This window comes from Ranitomeya variabilis, chromosome 1 (assembly GCF_051348905.1).
Source record: "Ranitomeya variabilis isolate aRanVar5 chromosome 1, aRanVar5.hap1, whole genome shotgun sequence".
Classification (NCBI taxonomy): Eukaryota; Metazoa; Chordata; class Amphibia; order Anura; family Dendrobatidae; genus Ranitomeya; species Ranitomeya variabilis.
The window spans coordinates 829,217,804-829,233,099 of NC_135232.1; the positions used below are offsets into that span (position 1 = coordinate 829,217,804).

At 41.1% G+C, this 15,296-nt stretch overlaps 1 protein-coding gene across 1 annotated transcript in view; it reads right to left on the reverse strand.

The window, feature by feature from the left end:
* Positions 1–15,296, reverse strand: part of FRAS1 (Fraser extracellular matrix complex subunit 1) — a 653,238-nt gene that overhangs the window by 53,712 nt on the left and 584,230 nt on the right. Inside the window, exons 55-59 of the mRNA XM_077275534.1 lie at positions 13,905–14,151; positions 7,758–8,102; positions 6,629–6,789; positions 3,873–4,020; positions 2,431–2,636 (exon numbers count right to left, since the gene is read on the reverse strand). Of these exons, the coding sequence (XP_077131649.1) occupies positions 2,431–2,636; positions 3,873–4,020; positions 6,629–6,789; positions 7,758–8,102; positions 13,905–14,151 (1,107 nt within the window). The remainder of the gene's footprint in view (positions 1–2,430; positions 2,637–3,872; positions 4,021–6,628; positions 6,790–7,757; positions 8,103–13,904; positions 14,152–15,296) is intronic.

Consider the following 15,296-nt stretch of genomic DNA (forward strand, 5'->3'; position numbering starts at 1 on the left):
TTTGGCCAATATAAGAAACGGCCACTGCCTTTCAGGGCTTATCTACAGCATTCTATAATGCTCGTTTAACAAACACCGACATCTCCAAAACACATACAATCATTCCCCATGCGGAAAAAGTGCAAAAAGGTAATGGGACAACTCCCATCATGAATAAATCCTATAAAGAAATATGGAGCATAACGCTCCAAAAATCAGAAACTATGAGTTTTAATAAAAAATATAAAAAATTTTATTAAACAAATATACAGACAAAAACCGTAAAAAAGTTCAGTAATTTAGAATGGATAGATGGCGATGGCACGAGGACAAAAAACGCCGCACCTGACAACCATGTACTGCCAAAAATGGTGCTGCACTGGAAAAGCACAATCAAAAAGTAACGTATCTAGTATTAGGGCACTACCAGTTTAGCTGTCCCTGGGAACACAGAGAGAATAGCACCAACAATATGTGAATAAGTCATGAAAATCTGTCCAGTGTCTAAAGGGGCATTTAATATACCTGTGGTGCCCAATGTACAAAAGCTAAACTGCACATAGATAAAGCATGTACCAATTAAGATAAAGTGCCAAGTGTCTATGGAAAGTGCTGTGCATAGTGCTTACCCATGTGGGACATGGATGGGATGCATGTACCCAGGGGCTTTGGACAGTGCACTGGGCCTCTCTGACCTTTCCCAGCGCCTGCGCACTGCAGTACTTTGGTCTGCCCTCAATAGGGCAGATAAGTACGCCTGCGCAGGAGCACGATGCCAGGGAGCGATGAAGCAAAGCAACAGGAGGGTGGCATCGCAAGAAGATGGGAGACGCCGAATCCGGACCTGCGCAACACCCCTCGGACCGAACCGCCCCCGGGGTGAGTATAATATAACTTATTTTTCTTATCTTGCAGGTTGGACCGGGACTTATCTGCAGCATTATAGAATGCTGTAGATAAGCCCTGAAAGGGCTGTAAATCATTCAGCTGCCACGATGAAAACTAAATCTCTGAGCAGTCATAAATACTTGGAGGTCACCCGAGCGTGCTGGGGAAAACCCGAGCAAGGAGTACACTCGCTCATCACTAGTCACTATGCAAAATATGACTCCTTCAGAAGGAAAAAAACCTGTCCCTCTATTGAAAATTAGTACTTCCCAAGAGGCAACGCAATATTACTAAGATATCATATTACAATATCGTCCTGTCATGTACGTTTTACTTCTAAAGAGAAATATCTCTGTAGGTGGGACAACACGCTACAACAGAAGGGTCCTAACAGATCATGATTATGTATGAGTAAGGGTACTGTCACACATTGGCACTTTGATCGCTACGACGGTACGATCTGTGACGTTCCAGCGATATCCATACGATATCGCTGTGTCTGACACGCAGCAGCGATCAGGGATCCTGCTGAGAATCGTACGTCGTAGCAGATCGTTTGGAACTTTCTTTCGTCGCTGGATCTCCCGCTGTCATCGCTGGATCGTTGTGTGACAGCGATCCAGCGATACGTTCGCTTGTAACCAGGGTAAACATCGGGTTACTAAGCGCAGGGCCGCGCTTAGTAACCCGATGTTTACCGTGGTTACCAGCGTAAAAGTAAAAAAAAAAAAACAGTACATACTCACATTCCGGTGTCTGTCCCCCGGCGTTCTGCTTCTCTGCACTGTGAGCGCCGGCCAGCCGGAAAGCGAGCACAGCGGTGACGTCACCGCTGTGCTTTCCGGCTGGCAGACACAGTGCAGAGAAGCAGAACGCTGGGGGACAGACACCGGAATGTGAGTATGTACTGTTTTTTTTTTTTTTACGTTTACGCTGGTAACCACGGTAAACATCGGGTTACTAAGCGCGGCCCTGCCCTTAGTAACCCGATGTTTACCCTGGTTACCCGGGGACTTCGGCATCGTTGGTCGCTGGAGAGCTGACTGTGTGACAGCTCCCCAGCGACCACACAACGACTTTCCAACGATCACGGCCAGGTCGTATCGCTGGTCGTGATCGTTGGTAAATCGTTTTGTGTGACAGTACCCTAAGACATCGAATTGCTTCAGTGTTAGAATAATACATTGGGAATCGTGTTTTGGCCAACAATTTGTGAAATGCCTATCCCCAGATTAAATCTGATGTATCTTTTTTCCAGAATCCACAGCAGAAATCCACAGCAGAATCTCAGGTTCTTATTGCAGATTTGGGTCTGCACACAGACTGAATAAGGCTGATCACAGAAAAAAAAACACGGCATATGAGCGGCAATTGTGTTTTTTGCAGCCATTTTTGCATCAAAATCCACTCAAACTGTCCTAGAAAAATGCAAGCTGTTGATCTGGACAATAGGACTAGTCTTAATTCTTCTAGTCTTTTAAAATACAATGGAACAGCTGCCCAAGAGTTACCTTTCCCTTTCATAACATCCTTTATAAAAGCATAACCAATAAAGAAACCTACTTTTTCCCCTTTCAAAAATATAACACGGGAATCATCAGAATTTCTTCTTTCTTCAAAGTCATCCATCACTTGAGCAGATTGAGACTGTGTGTAACAACGTACTGAAGACTCGTAACTTAAATCTCCGCTACGTATGACAGGAACATGCAGCAATCCATCCTTCTCCTTTACTGTGAATATGTCTTTACCAAACTGCATGCTGGGAACTAGAGGGAAACCAAAAGAAATATTAAACAGTGCAATATTTCAAAAGAACAGAAGATTACATGAAATGAAATGTTTCACAGACTTATCTGAGACATTTGTTTGCGCTGAACAGATGGTGTTTTCTTTCACAATTTTATTTTACTGCGAGCAAGGCAGTAAGAGATTAAGATTTAAGGAAAAAGGACGATCTGTGCCCAGAGAAGATAAGATAAACACCCACCCAATTTTTCACGTGACTAAAATGCGTCAATACGTACTAATTTGTTACGGCATGGCACTTCTTATACTTCAGCAGAGCACTCAATTTGGTGTTGTGCGGGTGTATTTTGTATCTATAATGTCTTCACAAATTTAAAGACTGTCATATGACTTTTTATACTTTAAAACCAAACATTTATAAAGCCAAAAAAAGTGTCAGACGAAGAGCGTTTTATAGGTGTGTGTCCTAATTAGTGATGCGCGAACGTGCTTGGATAAGGCGCTATCCGAGCATGCTTGTATGCTAACCGAGTGTTTTTTGAGTGCTCGAAAAATATGTCCTAGTCCCCACGGCTGCATGCAATACATGCACAGGCTGCCTGTTTGTTAAGCAATCCCTGCATGTGTTGTGGCTGTCAAACAGCCGCGGGACCTTGAACATGTTTTTCGAGCACACCAAAGACACTTGGTTAAGACACGAACATGCTCGGTTAGCATCTTATCCGAGCACATTCGCTCATTACTAGTCCCAATAGTTCTTGTAGGCCAGATCCAGTCTCATTCAGATGTGTATTTGCTTAACTTGTCTCTAAACGAAACATATCCCACGATGGTAAACATTCATGAAAACTGATGGATGCCATCTATCAGATATATATGTCAGCTATATATCACCATTAGGTACCCATGTAAAAAAAAAAAAAAAAATTATATATATATATATATATATATATATATATATATATATATATATATATATATATATATATTTATATTTAATGTATCTATTTTTTTTTACTGGATGTCTATGAAGGATCCCATCCTTTGGCCATCCATCACCAATAGGCTAACTTGATTAAAAAAATGCTTGTAACTTTTAAATTTTTTTTACTGGATGCCAAATGATTAGATTGGCAAATTGTATAACTTTGCAATTCAAAAAAGGTCAAGGTTAAACAAATCTGTAGCACAAAATGAGTGCCCCTTCTGTAAGGCTTATTTCTATATCCTTGTATGGTCAGCAGAGGTTCTCTCACCATCCTGATAGGTATCATTTATGGCCACTGTTGCCTGGAAAGGTTTTGTGAGTTCAGCCCCTTGTGCAGAGCTGAGGAACACCACAAACGTCTCCAATCCCTCGATGACTGGGTGTTGCGTATCATCAAGTATGGACAGGGTACAGAGCTGTAAGATGCAAGCAAAGAACCCGTTAGATAAAAATCTTATTTATTTCATACGTCAAGTGAACCCGAGATATTTATCACCCGAGGTAAAATATGTACTAAGAATATAGTACATATGGAATTTATGAACCCTAGGAATCATAGAAGTATACTTAGTGTAGAAGATAACGTTAGATTTTTAAACAATAAGATCAATCTAGAACCTGTGTCTGGGACCTATACCTCATAATTTAAAGCTATTGTCTTCCATTGAAATGAATGAAAATATTAAAAAGGAAAGGCATGTATTGCTACATCCCAGAGTGCAAGTGGGCTGTCATACAGGAACTGTACTGATCAATGTAGAAATAGAAAACACATGGGGATTACTGTAGGACAAACTAGAGTGAGGAGATGGAGGAAGGAGCAGAAAAGGAGGGGAGACTGGGTCACTCCTGGTTCTACACAACCTGCAATATATGAAATATGAAAGTTGGAAAAGCACAAACTGTTAAGAGAAACACCATGCAGACTCATGCAAGAGGACACGAAGGTAAAGTTTATATTTTTCTGGGGCAGATTATTTCTTTAATGGGGTGGTGCTCTCATAGTACTAATAGTGTATTCAGATCAAGCAGAAAATGACACAATTCTTATATTAGGTTAGTTGGAACATAGATATAAACTGATAGAAAGGCACTTTATATATTAACCAACTTAGAAGATACTCCAGTCATCATAACATCGTAAACTTGCATTATATAATAGTAGGAAATAAAGTGTATTTATCTGCTCTTCTACTACACTGTAAAAGATATATTTATAGATAAAAATATAAATGTAGCAGTAGTAAAGCTAAATGAAAGCGCAGAAATAGAAATCTGCTAATTTTACACTAATAGGCCCAGCATTTTCTTGACCACATTTACAGCATTTTAATTGGAATAATAAGGAGGCTTATGGACAGTTTAATTAAGGCTGGCACTGAGTTGTACAATGAAGAAGCCTCTAGAGGTCTTCAGAAATATTCTCATAAAATGAAAGTTTATTGGGTGGTGAATGATTTGTAGAGGATACACAAACTCAAGGTCCACTCCTTTACATTAGCTGAGCTAGCTGCTTTTGTAGAGCATTGTAGTGGTAATGGGTGTACCACACAATTTCATGGAAAAAAAAAAAGCACAGACTTGTGAAAATTACCGTACTTTTTGGATTATAAGACGCACTTTTTCCCCAAAACTTTTGGGGGAAAATGGGGGTGCGTCTCATAATTCATATATACCTTACCAGCTGCGGTGGAGCAGGGTCCCAGGATTGCTGCTGGAGGAGGCAAGAGTGGCACGTTGCTGCAGGCCGCAGGCTGGGATGAGGGGGTGTTTGGAGGTTTGACACTGCTGTTCGGTAGTGTGAGGGTCCCGGTGACGTTTTGTGAAAGACCGGGACCCCGCACTTCTACGGTTTACATTGCGGTGGACTCCGGGAAAATGGCTGCCGGGAGCAGGGCATGCATGGATGGAGATCTTGGCACCAAGATTTCGGAAGATGAGATCTCAGCGCCAAGATCTCCATCTGCACATGCGCCGCCCCCGACAGTCCACTGCAAAGTAAACCATGGAAGTACGGGGGCTCCAGGCTTTCACAAAATGTTGGCGACAACGAACACCCGCAGTGTCGCACATCCGAACACCCCTTTTTCCCAGTCTGGTGTCCGTAGCATCGCCCCACTTCTGCCTCCGCCAGCAGCAACTCTGGGACCCCGCTTCACCGCAGCCACCACCCCCGGTAAGCAATAAGATGCATGGATTGTAAAAAGCACCACTATTTTATTTAAAAAAAAAAATGTTTTTCCTATTTTTCTCCTCAAAATTTCGAGTGCGTCTTATAATCCGGTGCGTCTTACAAACCGCAAAATATGGTATGTATAGAGAGCTTAGTTAACCAACTATTGAGTGGGATAGGACATCTCATTATAAAACAGTCTGCAAAGGGCTAGGCCATCTCATTTGCACAACTAATTAGACTAGAACATAGTCAGCGCTTCAAGTTCCAGCACCATCAATGACATCTACAATATAGAGGTGGAAAAGGAGGATTCCAGCGTGAGACCATGTAGGAAAGGTAAGTAAAATCCAAGTTTATTGATTCACATTAAAAATGTATGTGTTCACATCATCCAGCAGCCAACTAGCTAGCCTACGCATTTCGGCTAATGAAAGCCTTACTTACGGTTACAATATACCACAATAGAGAGGTGTATTCTTTCTGTTGGATATTGACACTTTTGTCCTGTCAACTTGGAGAGAATTCGGAAATGTCTTATAGCAAAGACTAAGGGGAGTACACAGGGGATAGCAGATCAGAAAAGCCCTGGTGTTCTTAACCCAATATGTTCACCACTTTTTCTGCCTCTTTCCGTTTCTTCACAGTGAGCACAGAAGTCTACAATCTTGGACAGTTGTGGCTTATCTTGACTAGTATTTTTGCTATTTTGGAGAATTGGAATAATTCTAAGGGTCACACTAACTATGGTGAAAAGTGATTGAGCTATTTTCTACCTTTGGCATGTCAGGACTGCTACACAATCACAATATACACAGCATAATAAAAAAGACAATCATGTAGTAACTTGCCTCTATGGTTTTACCAGGTCTAAATTCTATTTTTTTGGAGCTTGGTATGTAGTCAATTCCAGGTGTAGCAGAAGGTGGATCTGAAGGGCGAGTGGCACACCAAACAGATGTTGGCACAGAGAGGTCTGGTCCGCTACGCATCACTGGTATCTCTACAGATCCTGTTGGACAGTTGAATACATCAGGATATAGGTAAAGTCTCACCAAGTATATGATTGAATAGTGGGCTAATAACATAGAAAATGATGTAACAGAGACATGCACATAACCAAAGTATACACTATATCGCTATTAACTATGTATTTGTTCTTCTTTGCAGGTAAGAATATGTTAAAAAACAATTAAGCGCTACCTTGGTTGTGTACTTGGTTATATGGTTATCTAATAAACCAGATGGGGGATAAACCGGTCTTACAATATTTCATGAAAAATTAGCTGAGTGTTACGTTTAAAGGATAACTATCATGGGGGGCACAGACTAAGTAGTGTATGTGATCAATAAGTCCATGGGTTCATACACTACGTGTACACTTGATCATTCAGGAGTTGAGCCCCGCTGCTTGCAGAAGTAAGAGAGTAGTGTTTTGAGCAATCAGTGGGGTTTTCAGGATGTAGACTCCCACTGATCGTCAGCACATTAAGTCTATAAAACATATCAAAATTAATTTCAAATGATAAGTACCCTTTAGAATCACTTACTGTATAAAAAACCTATGGATGCACCCCACTCCATATGTGCTCAGTTGCTGCATATTTTTTATGACGTCAGTACTTTGACTATACAAATACAAATCATGTCTCCAGTATGCACCTGTCTGTCTCACCTCATGGCCGTGATCAATGACCGAAATGTTAACGTTGGCCTACACTTGCAGACATGAAATATAACCTTTTTCTGCATTCTGAACGTGCCAAGGCATCTTCTCTATATATGGGTGTAGCATTACTTATTTTCTTTTTTTTTTTCTAATTCAGAAACCATAACACGCATGGAATTATAAGAAACACATATGGAAATTATAACCATGTCTCAAAATACACTTCTAAAATGACACTACTTGTATTACTAGAAACATTTAAATGAGCAAAACTTTCAGAACATGTATTATGAATTATGGCTCATTAATACCTGCATCTTCACTGACAGTGAAGGTGGCATTGCCCAAGAAGACTGTTGAAGCATCATTGGGTCCTTCAATAACAACCTTAGCAGTTGCAATGCTTCCAAGTCTAGCATTCTCTGAAGTGTCAGCAAGGGCGATCTCAAATTCTTCCTCATCTTCATATTCACTGTCATCTATTACTTTGATGTCACATGTGGACATGGTAATTCCAGGTCCAAAAATGACACGATTTTCATTGGTCATTCCCCTGGACTTAAAGTCAGACCCTGACTCCAATGCATAAAGACTACTGCCTTTAGCCGACTTGGGGACAGTGTAGCAAATAGTTGAAACAATGCTTCCTGGATCACCTGTTAAAAAAGGAATGTAATTTATGTTATTATTGCAATTAGTCCGATATTACAGAGTTTACACCCAATATCTGCCCACATATTGAACATACTGATATTTTAATATTCTGTTGTGAATACTATTTTCCTATCAGACGAACACCTAAAAGTGACACATAATATACTGATATATAACCAACTTTTACATTTTAGATGGAACTCCCCTAAAATAACTCTATTTTCTCTAAACAAAGCCAACTAGATAGTATTACCGAACTTCTCCTTCCAAATACACCCTGTACGGGTGGGAAACAAATGTGAAGTAAAGAAACAAACAAACAGGAGAATCCAATGTAATTTAGAAACAAGTCCAGATAAGAAGCTACAAGGACATAAAAGAAATTGCATAGAAAGAAATCATAACAAAAGTGAAAGCGGAAAATATAAAGTAGTGTTTCAAGCGCCGGATATTACTGTCTAAGACCAAAGCACATTGTTAAATTAAAAGGGTCTCAGCTAGCAGAAGCGCAGATATCTGTAATGGGTCGCGGCATCGGGCTGCTTCTATCTAAGTATTTCCATTAGATGTGACAGTCACTGCGATACGGATAATGGAAAATCGGACAAATACGCAACACAGCCAAAGCAATCACAAAGTCGTTTATTGATCTGAGTTCAACAGAATGCGAAATTGTGGAGTCTCCATTGTCTACAAACTTTAATGGAAGTTCCAGAGAATTCTGAACGTGACACCATTCCGGTTTTATTTGGTAAATTCTGTAATATCAAGCTGTCTACATAGCTTTTGCAATGCATATATGATCTGTGTATAGAGAAACTGAGTTGATGTACTATGATGACTACTATGAAGACTACTATGAAGACTTAGAATTGTGTAAAAAGAGTAATTCGGGGGTTATTACAGCAGAAACCCTATCAGGCCACCCTCATACACACTTATTTGTCAACATTTTTTTGGAGCCAGATATAAGGTTTTAGGGCTCTGCAAGACATTTTAGAAAATCTAAGCAATTCTTAACTTTAAAAGGAACCTGACATGTAAAAAATGATATCTGTAGGCAGGATGTTATAGAGCAGGAGGAGCTGATCAGATTGGATTAATAGACATTTTTTATGGTATGCCTTGTATTATTCATTGAAATCTCTGGTGCTTGTATGTATATGAGTCCGGTGGGCGGTCCTACTAGTGATTGACAGTCTTCACTATGTACTATTGATGCTGCCTATGCAGCATCAATAGTAAAAACATAATGTTAAAAATAATAATTAAAAAAAATAATTATATTCTCACCTTCCATCGTCCGCGCCAGCCTTTCCCGCTACTCGTGACGCTCCGGTCCCAAGAATGCATTGCGGCAACAACCCGTGATGTCGTAGCGGTCTCGCGAGACCGCTACGTCATCATGTGTTATTGCCGCAAGGCATTACTGGGAACGGAGCGTCTCGAGGAGCATCGCTAAAGGCCTGGGCTGGATCCGGGGGCTGCCGGAAGGTGAGTATATAACTATTTTTTATTTTAATTATTTTTTAAACAGGGATATGGTGTCCACATTGCTATATACTACGTGGGCTGTGTTATATACTACGTCGGCTGTGTTATATACTACGTGGGCTGTGTTATATACTACGTGGGCTGTGTTACATACTGCGTGGGCTGTGTTATATACTGTGTGGGCTGTTATATACTATGTCGCTGTGCTCTACACTACGTGGGCTGTGCTATATACTACGTGGCTGTGCTATATACTACGTGGCTGTGATATATACTACTTGGTTGTGCTATATACTACGTGGCTGTGCTATATTCTACGTGGCAGTGCTATATACTACGTGGCTGTGCAATATACTATGTGGCTGTGCAATATACTGCGTAGGCTGTGTTATATACTGCATGGGCTGTGCTATATACTACGCGGGCTGTGTTACATACTGCGAGGACTGTGTTATATACTGCGTGGGCTGTGCTATATACTACACGGGCTGTTATATACTGCGTGGGCTGTGCTATATACTACGTGGCTCTGCAATATACTATGTGGCTGTGCTATATACTAAGTGGCGTGGCTGTGTTATATACTTCGTAGCTGTGCTATATACTACGTGCCTGCGCTATATACTACGTGGCTGTGCACTAAACTACGTGGCTGTGCAATAAACTATGTGGCTGTGCTATATACTATGTGGCTGTTATATACTGCGTGGGCTGTGCTATATACTACGTGCCTGTACTATATACTACGTGGCTGTGTTATATACTATGTAGCTGTGCTATATACTATGTAGCTGTGCTATATACTACGTGGCTGTGCAATATACTACGTGGGCCGTGTTATATGCTACGTGGCTGTGCTATATACTATGTGGCTGTGCAATATACTATGTGGCTGTGTTATATACTATGTGCCTGTGCTATAATACTACATGGCTGGGCTATATACTACGTGGCTATGCAATATACTACGTGGGCTGTGTTATATGCTACGTGGCTGTGCTATGTAGTATGTGGCTGTGCAATATACTACATGGCTGTGTTATATACTGTGTGGGATGTGCTATATACTATGTGCCTGTGCTATATACTACATGGCTGGTCTAGATACTACGTGGCTGTGCAATATACTACGTGGCTACGCTATATACTGTTAAATGCTACGTGGGCTGTTATATACTGCGTGGGCTGTGTTATATACTGCGTGGGCTGTGCTACATACTACGTGAGCTGTGCTACATACTACTATACATATTCTAGAATACCTGATGCGTTAGAATCGGCCCACCATCTAGTGAGTACATAATTGCCATTGATCACAGTCAGTATGAGAACATTCGGAACTGTATTACCGTAAGCACTAATGATGTAAGGACACGGGTGATCCTGCTGTTACATAGTATAACTTGGACAAAACGCTCTATGAAAAGTATCATTATAGCAGCGGAAAGTGCTGATGGTGACCTAATAGTATTTGGCACATTCTTGCAGCAAAGTGAAGCAGCAGTAATTAAATTGTGAATGTTATAGAGCCTCATTTAGGAGTTCTAAGTCATTTAGGTGCATAATAATGAATGTAATATGGTCATTATGGAAAATATATGACTGCATCATTGGTTTCTATAATTGACATGACACAGAATTCGGATAGTTTCAGAGTCCGCTAGCACAGGAGAGGGGAAGAAATTATTTTTCTCAAGTATACATTTTCTTTAAAGGTATTTCAAATCACACAGCTATTTCAATATGTAATAGACTAATATGCACTGCAGTTATGCTGGATCATCACTTTCTCTCAACATATCTGTGCTCATATTCTTATAATGTGCTGACACCAAAACAAGATATTAACCATGGCTGCTATATTTCAATCTTATGTCCCTAAAACATATATTTACTCAGTATCCTAACTTAGTACCCGTATTTTCCGGCATATAAGACGACTGGGCGTATAAGACGACCCCCCAACTTTTCCAGTTAAAATATAAAATCTTCTTAAAAGTTGGGGGTCTTCTTATACGCTGTATGTCATCTTATAGGGCCGGTGAATATGTGCCTTTTGGCGTGGGGAGTGGTCCCGATGACTAAGACAGGGGGCGTCTCACAGTAAAGTGTGAGTGGAGTATATCCCCCTATTACCTCAATGTGGCAGCGTGGGGGTCTCTGTGCTGGGAGCGGCAGCTCCTCTTCGTGCCGTGGGTGCTCTGTGCCGTGGGTGCTCTGTGCCGTGGGTGCTGTGGGGCGGCGGCGGCGCATCTTCTTGCAGCGTCGGGGCTTCTCCAGCATCTCCTCCAGGCCGAGGTCTCGGGAGACGAGATCTGAATCTGAGCAGCGGCCATTTTCCCGGAGGCCACCGCATCAAAGCAATGGGGCTGGCGGTGCCTCCGGGCCTGGAGGAGATGCCGGAGAAGCCCCGACGCTGCAAGAAGATGCGTCACCGCCGCCGCCCCACAGCACCCACGGCACGAAGATGCGCCGCCACCCCACAGCACCCACGGCACGAAGATGCGCCGCCGCCCCACAGCACAGAGCACCCACGGCACGAAGAGGAGCTGCCGCTCCCAGCACAGAGACCTCCACGCTGCCGCAATGAGGTAATAGGGGGATATACTCCACTCACACTTTACTGTGAGACGCCCCCTGTCTTAGTCATCGGGACCACTCCCCCCCACCCACCATATGCACATTTTATCTGTACCCGGCGTATAAGACGACCCCCGACTTTTAAGAAGATTTTGAGGGGTTAAAAAGTCGTCTTATACGCCGGAAAATACGGTAACAAGAAAATGTAGTAGACTTTGTTACATATGGATCCTCCCCCCATAAATCACCATCTATGACATGTGGAATGGTCCATAGATTGATTATATCAGGGGCATTAAGCTGGTGGACACAATCTGAAACCCGAGAGTAGCATATAGTAGGTACCAGTTATCCAGACCCAGTAGACCTGACTGTCACCCAAAGTTTAAGCTTACATACAGATGCCGGGCAAAATCACCAAATAACACAAAGGGGCCAAAACATTAAAATGTCCATACCAGAAAACTGGCATCAAATACTTTGAATAGTTGCAATATTTTTTTTTAACAATGTGAAGTTTTGCAAAAATGTAGTTAATTTTTGGCATTTTCAAGCTAGATTCAATTAGCTGTGCCAAAATGGGCCGGGCTGGGAAGGAGCCAAAGCAAAGCTTCACTTGCCCATCAAATTGGCAGTGTTTGTGACTCTGGAAATGTTACTCCAGTCCCGCACTGGAGTATTATCTCTGGAGAGGTTATCGGCATTGATAAGTTGCATTTAATTTATTAACTGTCATGGAACGCTTAATAAATTCAGTGTATCTTACACCAGCAAATCCCTCATTAAGACTGTCATACGAAAAACATCAGTCTCAATAAATCTTGGTTTATTTGTTTTTTATTGAATTTATGAACTATTTTCTTGAGTTATGGCTGCCAGCTTAAGGCCCCTACAGCCTAAATTTTTTTTGCTCCCTGCCCCATTTAAAAACACTCGACATACAAACTTCTTTACACATGTTCTGCTATTCCAGCTCATAGGCATGTCAACTAGTCAATCAAAGACTGGTTCCTTAAGCCTCACTATCCTCTAGCCAGTTCACTGCCACAACTTCTTCTCAATCCAAACAACAGAAATCTGGTTCCTAAATAGCTTGAGACGAGGTTCATGTAAAGTTAAACGCTAATTATTTATAAACGCAGTACTAGAATAGCTACTAGTGAGGATCATCACACAAGACCAATGTCATGCAGTCGTATGCAACGGCACATGGAAAATAACTTCCATGTGCCGTTGCATTCGACGGCATGACATTGATCTTGTGTGATGATCCTCACTAGTAGCTATTCTAGTACTGCATTTATAGATCAATTTTTTTTTGTCTGGGGTCTGAATTAATTTTATTGGTCTGGTCTGGAGTCTGAATCAAAGGGGATGCCTAGGAATATAATAATGATGGCATATCCTTCTGATAGATAGATCATCAATATCAGAAGGGTCTGACCTCAGGCACCCCCCCACCGATTAGCTGTTAATAGCTCTGGGAGCAGCAGCCGCATGTATACATTGAATGCAGCTGAAGAGCACATCCCTATCCAATGTGCAGGGCCTTGTACCCAAAATTAATTTCAGTTCTGCTTAATTTTGTGAAACAGGTCTAAAAAATAGGAAGGCTACACTGACAGCAGTTTTGAAACTAAATAAAATTGCATATGTGGTTCTAGATTTGCAGAATTTTACATTGGGCCGTATCGTCACATCACCTAGGATAGGGAAACAATGTAACGTACCTTTCCTTTCAATAGGTACAGACAGGACATCAGCACTCTCATTAGCACGGTAGATCTTCTTATCAAACTGCAAAGTGGGCTCATCTTCTGTGTCATTAATGTTAACCGTGGCCTTGGTGATCTGGCCCAGAAGTGCATAGGCTGGCATGCTCAGCTCCACCATGAAATGTTCAATATTCTCATATACCTGGTCGTCATTAATGATGATGGTACAGGCTTTACTGTCTTCTCGCTCATCAAACTGCACCTGATACATTCACATAGGGCATATGTTTATATACACACACTGCAGCTTTCTTATAAAATTAATGTTTAATAAAGAAGTCACTTTAAGCCATTTATTCCAGTTTATTAACTGTTACAGTCATTTTCTGGGGGTGCTAAGTACTGTAATTAAACCCACACAAATTCTATTACTTTTCTCGTCAGTTTACTAGGTGTTCAATGAAAAGAAAATGGCAGAGAATAGAATAAAACACTAATATTTTGCACGCTAAGCAAAAAACTGCATTGTTGTAGAACTGTATACTGCATGTCAAATGTCAGAGTCAAATGCTGTCATCCTGTAATAGAATTAAATGTGTAGGCAGGCAAAAAGGAATTCCTGTTCTGGAGACGGTGTATAACAATTTTACAACAGCCTGTGCCATTTGCTCCATGGAAAGTCTGCTGTAAAAAATATTCTAGCCATCACAAAGAGAGCAAAGCCAATAATGGAGTATATTAGGGAACGGCAGTGGACAAACCATAATAAATTGCATCATTAATTATTTGGTTAGTTTAATCAAAAGTGTAATTCCTGAAGTAGCAAAACTATCTAATAATGGCTTAAACTATGAGTGTCCAGCCTTGAAAAATAGGTTCAAATGTCTGTGCTAATTTATCTCTCTACCCCAACTTTAATCTCTCTGCATAGGCATAGATTTAAAGAGAACCTGTGCAAAAAAAGCTATTTACTTGCAGATATGGGGTTAATCTGCAAAGAGCATTAAAATGTTAAAACGAAGCCTAGAGGGTGAAACGCGCGTCGAGGTACAGCTCAGCATGGTGCTGTGGTTAACATTTGTCCCCCCATACAGGAGTCAAGGTTTCAGGTACTATTCCACCCTATATAGCCATCTAAAGTTTCTTTAAAACCCTTTTTCTACTGGGTGATTAATTCCTACAGATGTTGATATTTTTTAGGATATAGACAGTGAGAGGGTTTCTCTGTTAGCTGATTTTGTCTGTTTGTCATTTATTACGACAAGTCTCTCATCTATGGCTTACTATTCCTTTATGTTAATACAGATGGAAGACTAGATAACTAGCTATTAAGCTTTTATACAGACTTGTTTGTGAAACTATAAATTAATATGCATAGGCACACTTTATTACATCTCCTGTATATAG